The sequence below is a fragment of the Alligator sinensis genome, unplaced genomic scaffold, assembly GCF_000455745.1.
Source record: "Alligator sinensis unplaced genomic scaffold, ASM45574v1 scaffold1676_1, whole genome shotgun sequence".
NCBI classification, from domain to species: Eukaryota; Metazoa; Chordata; order Crocodylia; family Alligatoridae; genus Alligator; species Alligator sinensis.
Genome location: NW_005843223.1, coordinates 158,395 through 166,748, shown reverse-complemented (window position 1 = coordinate 166,748; position 8,354 = coordinate 158,395). Strand labels below are relative to the sequence as shown.

Here is an 8,354-nt window from a genome sequence, read left to right as displayed (position 1 = left end):
TTTCCCTAGAGATTTCCAAGCAGAGCTGGGTCTGCCCTGGGTTGAGAGGGCATAGGAGTCGCATCCTGCATCCACGTGGGCTGGACCCCCTCTCGTGCTTAGTGCAGCTGTGGCCCCTGGCCTGGGCACAGCACCTAATGCTGGCTGTCTCTGCAGGGCGCCCGCCACCCCTTCGCACAGGCAGTGGGCAGGAACATCGCCAACCCCACTGCCATGCTGCTCTCTGCTGCCAACATGCTGCGCCATCTGAAGTAAGGGCTGCATTGGGGGGCAGGGGGCAACCTGGGGGTGTCGGGCCTGTTCGGATGGGTACTGGGAGGGGGGGGCAGTGCTGGGGCACAGCCGTGTGGGGGAGCCTGAGCGCATCTGGTTTCCTCCCCACCAGCCTGGAGTTTCACGCTAACATCATCTCGGATGCTGTGAAGAAAGTGATCAAGGTCGGCAAGGTGAGTGCCAGGCTGCCATGGCCCCTTCCTGCTTCTCTGCTGCCACCCTCGCCTGGTGCTCGGAGACTTTCTGGGTCCCCTCGGGGTGCAGCTGGCACGGTCTGCTCAGGGCCACAGTCATGGCAGCTGTGTCCGGGCCAGGGTCCGCCTGCCTGGCTGGACCCTGGACCAGGCTCTGCTTTAGTGGGATGCTTGGCCTGGCTGCGCAGAGCCAGAGTTGTGCCCGTCTGGGGTGGCTCCTGTTCCAGCCGGCCGCAGGGAAATTGGAGGGGCACCGCTCCCATCCCCATGCCTGTGTGAACGCCTGGTTCCCTCAGCCCGGCTTTGCCTCATGTCTGCTCCACAACTCCAGCCTCTCCTCTCCTGGCAGGGCAGTGCACCAGGGATCTGCTTTGCTGCCAGTCCTGTGCTCTCCTCTGCTGTCCTGTCCTCGCCCACTGGCCTCGGCGCCCCCACTCACGCCCCCATTTTCTCCTCTCTGCCCCTCCCCTTCCAGGTCCGGACCCGGGACATGGGCGGTTACTCCACCACCTCGGACTTCATCAAGTCTGTGATTGACAACCTGCACCCCCACTACGGGCTCTAGGCCCCCTGGCCGCGCCCAGCCCCGGGACTGCGTGTGTGCACCAGCACCTCTAGCTTCCAGACCCAGTGGACCTCTCACCCTGGCCCCTGCCCTGGTGCCCTGATGTTTGTCACCTGCTCTGTGGCTGCCAGGGCCAACCTGTTCTCCACAGCAGTCCCCTGGGTGGAGGGGCTTATCCCCACCAGTGCCCCACGACTTCCACCTCCTTGGCATCCAGCTGGTGCCTGTTCCAAAACCCTGAGGCCTGCTGAGCCCAGGCCAGGGGGCTGTGGCCTCACCTGGCTGCAGGGTGTGGAGCCCCTGCACCGCTCTGGGCTGGACTGCTGATAGCAGAGCACTCCCCCTCCTCTGCGGGGCCCAGGCTGTGATTGGGGCTTAAGTAGGGTCCAAAAAGCAAGTGAGACGTTCCAGGGGGTGGTGGGGGCAGGCTGCCAGAGTCCCAGCTTGGGGAGGCTATAGCTTCCACAGGTCCTAGTAACCCCAAAACAGCCACGCTCCAGCCTCAGCACAGCAGGGACAGGGCTCTCTATCCAGCCTGCACCCCCCCCTGCAGAACAGCATGGAGCAGCAGTAGGGCTGTGACTGGTCTCTCCAGAGCTGGGTCTGGCCTTCATTCCCCGCGCCGGTGGCCCCTGTTACCTGGCCCTGGGGACTAGGCACTTGTGACAGCACAGCCAAGCCCCCCTTACTCCTCAAGGCCCTGGGCCACGAGGTGTGTGTCCCTGCACCAAAGCTGTGGCAGGGACAGGTCCTGTGCTGCTGGGCCTGTGTAAAAGGGCCAGGCTGCTAGGTATGGGCAGGAGCCAGTTCGGGCCCCCGCTGGAGCCCTGCTCTGCACCTGGGCTGGGCAAGGGGCCCAGGCTCACTATACTCCTTCCCAGGGACCGGTAGCAGGCAGGTCTGTCCCCTATTTATGAGAGTGCTTTGTACCGTGATCATGAATAAAGATGCCTACACAGTAAGATGGATTGCAAATTGGCTGAAGGGTCGTACTCAGAGGGTGGTGGTGGACGGGTCATTTTTGACCTGGAGGGAAGTGGGCAGTGGAGTCCCCCAGGGCTTGCTCCTTGGGCCTCCACTGTTGGAGGACGGGGTAAAAAGCAACCTGTTTAAATTTGCTGGTGATACCGAGATTTGGGGTGAGGTGGGCACTCTAGTGGGGAAGGACAGATTACAGCAGGACCTGGACAGGTTACAGGGGTGGGCTAATGAAAATATGATGCGTTTCGATACTGACAAGTGCAAGGTGCTGCACTTGGGCAGTAGGAACCAGCAGCACGCTTAAAAGCTGGGAAGCTCCTGTCTCGAAAGCACAGAGGCAGAAAGAGATCTTGGAGTTGTTATTGACTCCAAGATGAACATGGGCCGACAATGCGAGGTCGTGGTCAGGAAGGCCAGCGGCACCTTGTTGTGAATCCACAGGTGCATCTCGAGCAGGGCCAAGGAGGTGATCCTCCCCCTCTACGCGGCACTGGTCAGGCCGCAGCTGGAGTACTGCGTCCAGTTCTGGGCACCCCACTTCAGGAGGGATGTGGACAGCATGGAGAGGGTCCAGAGAAGGACAATCACAAGGTCAGGGGGCAGCAGGGCAGGCCCGAGGAGAGGCGACGGGCCCTGAACCTGTTCAGCCTCCACAAGAGAAGGCTGAGAGGGGATCTGGTGGCCGTCTAAAGGGAGAGACCCTGTTCCCCCAAGCGCCCCCCCAGGGTAACAAGGAATAATGGCCACAGATTCTTAGAGAGTAGGTTCAAACTAGACAGCAGGAGGCACTACTTCACTGTCAGGGCGGCTAGGATCTGGAACCAACTTCCAAGGGAAGTGGTGCTGACTCCTACCCTGGGGGTCTTTAAGAGGCTGCACTCTTATCCAGGGCCAGGGGGAGCCCCCTGCGCAGTGGGTGAAGCCAGGCCCCATCCCAGTCATCCTTTGGCCCAGGCCAGCCCCAGCTCCAGCCATGGGGTGAGAGGCTTGTGCTGTGGGGTGCTCTCCCCAAAGCCATCCCTGCCTCTGCCTGGGCCCGGCTGCACACAAGGTTTTCTTTTATTTTTTTAATGAATCCAACTTAGCAAAGAACAGCGCAGAGCCGGATGCACAGTGCCCTTGAAGCCGGGGGGGGTGTCTCATCTGTTTCTGGGCCACCAGGCTCTGGTTCTTCATCCCTGTATGACCCCCACCCAGGGCCCTGTGAGCCTAGCGCCTGCACAGTGCAGCGCTGGAAAATGTGTCCCAGGCGGCAGAGCCGGGCTCTGTCCCAGCAGCTCCGTGGGTCCTGGCTGGAGACAGATGCCACTGTCAGTCATCGGGGATGGGGCAGATGTGCAGTGGGGTGGTAGGTTAGAGAGGGACTGTGGCAGCAGGCAGGGCCCAGTGCCAGCAGCACCCCGTGGCTCAGCTCACTAGGCACCTTCAGAGCCCTTGAACTCTGAGTCACAGACCTGGGCCCCCCCCCAGCCTGGCCTGGCCTCCATCAATCACATCCACCCTTGCCCGAGGACAGCTCCCTGCACCACCAGGAGCGCGGTACCCAGCAGACAGCTGCAGAGCACAGGGAGCCGAGCCAGCAGAGGCCCTGCCCAGGCTGAGCCCCAGCCACCGCCCTGGGCCCATTAACACTGCTGCCCTCTCTCCACAGGTGCGCACGGCAGACATGGGCGGCTACGCCACGTCCCTGGAATTCACACGTGCCGTCATCGCAGCCCTAGAGGAGTAGCCACCTGCGCCCAGCGCCCCTACACTGCTTCGCTACCCTGCTCGCTGGCCCCCCAGCCCCAAGGGGCTCCAGCCTGGGCCCTTCCCTGCAGCCCACAATAAAGCAGCTGACCAGCCCCTGGTGGGCACCTCCCTTGGCTGCCAGCCCATTTTTGGGGCTAGAGAGCTGATGGGAAAAGGGCTGGGAGGCTTTGAAGTGCGGACCCCATGTAACAGAGCATGAGAAGGAGGTGCACCCCAAGCTCTAGGAGATGCTGCCCTCCCCAGGGGTTTCACCCCCTTTGCCCCAGCCCAGCACCAGTTCCTTCTCTGGCAGACTCCATTCCAGGTGGGCGACTGGGGCAGGGGCTGAACTGTCCCTACTCCCCAGCACCCAGGCAATGATGCGTCTCCAACACGCATAAACTACACAATAAAGCCTGTGGCCAAGGGGCCTGACCCTGCTCAGCTGCACCAGCCCTGGACTCTGGGAACTGCCCAGCTCCACAGAGCTGCTGGGCAGAGGCTCCAGGCAGCAGCAAAACTTGGACAGTGCAGGCTGGAAACAGCATCAACCTTTATTGAGGACACGTGTCTCACGTGAGGCAGGCGGCTATGCAGCCGAGCCGCAGCCCCAGAGCAGGACGGGCGAGTGGGCAGCAGCTGTGCCAACTGCAGCAGTATCGGGAGCAGGTGAAGCCCCAGGACAGCCCAGTCCAAGACCCCAGCGGCACCTTTGAGTGGCACGTGGCACGAGCTGTGGCCCTGCTGGGCCCAGCCAGACTCTGTGACCGTCTCTGCAGGAGACGCCCTCGGCACCAACTCACCTGAGCCGCCAGGGCCGAGCACGCCTCCATGCAGGCTGCCCGGGCCGGGCTACATTCACAGGCAGGCGGCTGCCTAAAAACGCGGGACAGACACCGCAGCAGCCAGGACCCTCAGGCCTCCTGGGCCCCCTCCCAGCCCCCTCCCTCAGTCCTCGTCTTCATCCTGAGCCGCCGCTGCCTTCTTCTTTTTCTTCTTGTCCGAGGCAACAGGCTCACCTATGGCCGCCTTGTGCTTCTTGCGGGGCAAGGCCTCGGCCTCCAGCCCGTTCTCCTCAAGCTCTGGCGTCGCCTCCCTCTTTCTCTTCTTCTTCTTGAGCTCCGTCTTCAGCTCCTGAGGGGGAAGCATGGGGGTCAGGGGGATGGGAGAGCAGGGGGCAGTAGCTTGGGGTCTACAGCAGCCAGGGACAGGCTGGGTGAAGCCTGCACCTAGCTGAGAAAGCCAGCTCGGGGGTAGGAGAAGGAATCCACCAAGGATGAAGCAGGAGCTGAGATCCCAGCCAGGGGCGACATGGGATGGGCCGAGCACACCCACATGGCCCAGGCCCTAGGGCTGCTGGCGCCGGCAGTGCCCACAGGGAGGGCACTGTCCCTCCCTGTGCTGCCAGGGCTGTGCCAGGGACCCAGCCAGGCCTGGGCCGGTGCTGCCCCTGGAAGCCAGAGCCCGCGCCCCTGGGAATTGCCGCACTAGGGTCTTCCTGCTCTGTGGTAGAGGTACGACCGGTGGTACACACACAGCCAGTACCGTGCGTCAACAGATTTATTGTAATTACGACAAAAATCTGCTGGTGGCACTTAAGGTTGTATCGTTTTAAATTGGTGGTGCGCACTCTCTGAGTTTGGGAACCGCTGCCCCAGAGCAAGGCGGGGATCAGCTCCACGGGGAGGGACGGAGCCGACAGCCCCAGGATGAGCAGGACCGTGCACCCCACGGAAGCGACGGCCCCAGCCCCTCACCTCGGTTTCTGTTGTCGTATCCAGCAGCGAGTTCTCCTCCTCCTCGGCCGCGGCAGCTGCCAGCGCCTCCAGCTGCCTCTTCTCCCGCTGCTTCCTCTTCTTCGCCTTCTTCTTTTCCTTCTCCTGCCGCTTCTTCAGCTCAGCCACCACCTCCGTGGCCTGAGGGGAGAGCAACGCGTGCTGTCAGCTCCTACCCCGCAGCCAGCAAGCACCCGGCTCCCCTGCCTCTTGCCCCAGGGTCGGATCAGCCTCATTAAATCAGTCTTGGCCTCCACCAGCAGGTCAGGCCCCCCCCACCCCGCTCACCTCCGCCACCGCCTCCTTCATGACCTCCAGGTTCTTGCGCGGCGGCTCGCCCCTCTCGTAGAAGTCCAGGCGCTCCTCCACCTGCTCCCGCAGCTTGTCACCGAAGACGCTGGTGGGCACCTCTGCAGAGAGGGGGTGTGAGCACGTGGCCAGGCCCCCGCCCAGAGCCATCCCTTGTCCCCACCCTGCCCCAGCCGGCTCTGCTCAGAAGTCACGTGTCACCATTCACTGCGTGAAATGCTGTTGACGAAAAATGTTCCCATCACAGCAGAGCCGCTGGGGCCAGCGCCAGCCCCCCAGAGCCCCCGCCCCGTACCGGAGAAGCAGTCGATGCGGGAGGCAATGGTGCATTTGTTGGCCAGGTAGCGGGAAATGCGCCCCTTGTTGCGGGCAGCGGCGCGGCCAATGAAGGTGGAGTGGAAGATGAGCCCGTACTTGGGGGTGTTCCCGCGCGTCTTCAGGGCCCTGCAACGGGGCAAGAGGGAGGCGATGGAGCAGCCTCTAGGCAGGGCACTGCTGGGCTGGGTGGTGCAACACATGGGTGAAGCAGGAATTCATCTGCCCGTGTGGGACAGGGTCTCTGCAGGGCAACGGGACCCCAGCCCCACTTGGGATCCTTAAGAGGCGGGGCTGGCAGGGACCAGCACGGTCGCATCCAGTCCCAGTCCGGCTGAACCAGGATCAGCCGTGTGCAAACCAGGCCAGACAAACCCTGTGTCCAACACGACACAGCCCCAGGTGTTGCCCCCACCCCTGGGAAAGCAGGGGGCTGCAGATGCCAACGTCCTGCTGCTGCCAGAGAAGGACCGGGGGTGGTCATGGACGCTGCAGAGAGCCCAAGCCAAGGCTGTGCCCCCGCTGCAGAGGAAGGCAAACGCCCCCAGTCCAGACCAGTCTGAATGGGGGGAGGGGGGACAGAAATCCCTCCCTGCCCCAGTGCAACGTCAGGCTGAGCCTGAGCACGGGGGCAAGACCGTCCAGCCGGGACCCTGCAGGGTCGGCGCCAGCAGCAGCATTGGCACAGCCCAGCCCCAGCCCCAGCCCCGGCTGCAGCCAACACGCAGTGCCTTAAAAACCCCGACATGTGGAGCAGGAAGAGGCAACCAGCAGAGCCCCGAAGCCTGGGACACCCCCACAGCAGAGCACAGGCATCGTTGTGCCCAGATCATCCCTCCCCGAGTGCCCGTCCACCCTCTCCTTGAACCCTCCAGCGATGTAGGCATCCAGACGCGAGCCGCAGCCCAGTGGCTGTGCCCAGACTCGTGCTGCCAGCCCCACTCCCCCCACCCCAGGCTGAGGCACATCTAACCTTCCACATGCACCCAGGGCCCAGCGAGAGGGTCCCACGAGCTCAGCGCGACAGGGGGAACCCAGGGGGGGGTCGCTCAGAGGCTGGGGCTGGCATATCATTCGCACCAGCAGGCAGAGCCAGCCAGCGCGTCAAGCCCAGCGGCCCAGCAGCCGGCCATCACCACGACCCCACTGTGGCGGTACCTGAACAGGGCTTTCTCGGCCCCCAGGATCTGCACCGTCGAGGCCGGGTACTTGGCCAGGTTTGTCAGGCTGCCAGCGTGCGAGATGAGGCGGGCGCCCACCTGCGGGGGAGAGAATGGAAGCTCACCCATCTGCTGCCGGGAGCAGGGATGTGAGCAGGCCCCGGGAGCCAGGACACAGATCAGCAGTGATGGGTTCTCAGCAGAGAGCTCAGTGGATTGACAGATTCTCACTACAACATCATTTCTGTGGCCTGGCAGCGCCCGGTCCCGCTCCTCGCCCCGTCCCCTGCTCACCACTTCGCCGATGAGGGCCGAGAGGCTGGGGGCCACCTGGCCCATCTTGGAGCGCAGGTACTCCTGCAGCCCCTTGCGGTACTCGGACAGCGAGATGACACGGCCGGAGAAGCTCTCGATGTTGATGAGGTCGATGGGGGAGATGTCCATACCTGCGGGGAAGCGGGGGCTGTCAGTGCACTGCCCAACCCCCATGGGCCAGCACACCCCCTGCCCCCTCCCTACAGGGGTTGGGGGAAATCTCCCAGCAGCCCCTGGTTAAACGTGTTGCAGGGCTTTAATCCTCCCCCAGGGGCACTGGCGCTGCTGCAGCCCCGGCTAGGGATGGGGCTGGGCTGTGCCCATGCTCCTGCTGCACGGACCCCGCAGGGTCCTGGCTGGAAGGTCTTGCCCCCGCGCTCAGGCCCAGCCCCGCGCTGCACTGGGGCAAGAAGGGATTTCCCCCCTGCTCAGACTGGTCTGGACTGGGGGGTTTCCCCTTCCTCTGCAGCACCCACGACCCCTCCTGGCTGCAGCAAGATGTTGGAGGCTGCAGCCCCCCTACTTTCCTGGGCGCAGAGGTGGGGGCGATGCCTGAGGCTGTCAGGGGTGACTGTGTCACGTGGCTCCGAGATAGGACATGGGGTTTGTCTGGGCCGGTTTGGACGAGGCTGATCCTGCCTCCAGAAGGCCTTGGGGTGGACGTGATTTTATGCCCCGATCCAGAAGGCACTAACTAGGTGTGAGGCCGGATCCCCTCCCCCAGCAGCTCCGGTGC

At 63.5% G+C, this 8,354-nt stretch overlaps 2 protein-coding genes and 1 non-coding gene across 3 annotated transcripts in view; 1 reads left to right on the top strand and 2 right to left on the bottom strand.

Moving 5' to 3' along the window:
• Positions 1-2,007, top strand: part of IDH3B (isocitrate dehydrogenase 3 (NAD(+)) beta) — a gene marked incomplete at its 5' end in the record, with an annotated part of 4,393 nt that extends 2,386 nt beyond the window's left edge. The window contains 3 exons of the mRNA XM_025194489.1: positions 157-251; positions 386-446; positions 943-2,007. Coding sequence (XP_025050274.1) covers positions 157-251; positions 386-446; positions 943-1,032 — 246 coding nt within the window. The remainder of the gene's footprint in view (positions 1-156; positions 252-385; positions 447-942) is intronic.
• A 2,270-nt stretch (positions 2,008-4,277) lies between these two features.
• NOP56 (NOP56 ribonucleoprotein) overlaps positions 4,278-8,354 on the bottom strand; it is a gene marked incomplete at its 5' end in the record, with an annotated part of 5,039 nt that continues 962 nt past the window's right edge. The window contains 6 exons of the mRNA XM_025194488.1: positions 4,278-4,878; positions 5,502-5,660; positions 5,808-5,929; positions 6,124-6,272; positions 7,302-7,402; positions 7,598-7,764. Coding sequence (XP_025050273.1) covers positions 4,693-4,878; positions 5,502-5,660; positions 5,808-5,929; positions 6,124-6,272; positions 7,302-7,402; positions 7,598-7,764 — 884 coding nt within the window. The remainder of the gene's footprint in view (positions 4,879-5,501; positions 5,661-5,807; positions 5,930-6,123; positions 6,273-7,301; positions 7,403-7,597; positions 7,765-8,354) is intronic.
• On the bottom strand, positions 6,008-6,078 carry LOC112548501. The gene has a single exon (XR_003092228.1). It is a non-coding gene; the product is annotated as a small nucleolar RNA SNORD56 (small nucleolar RNA).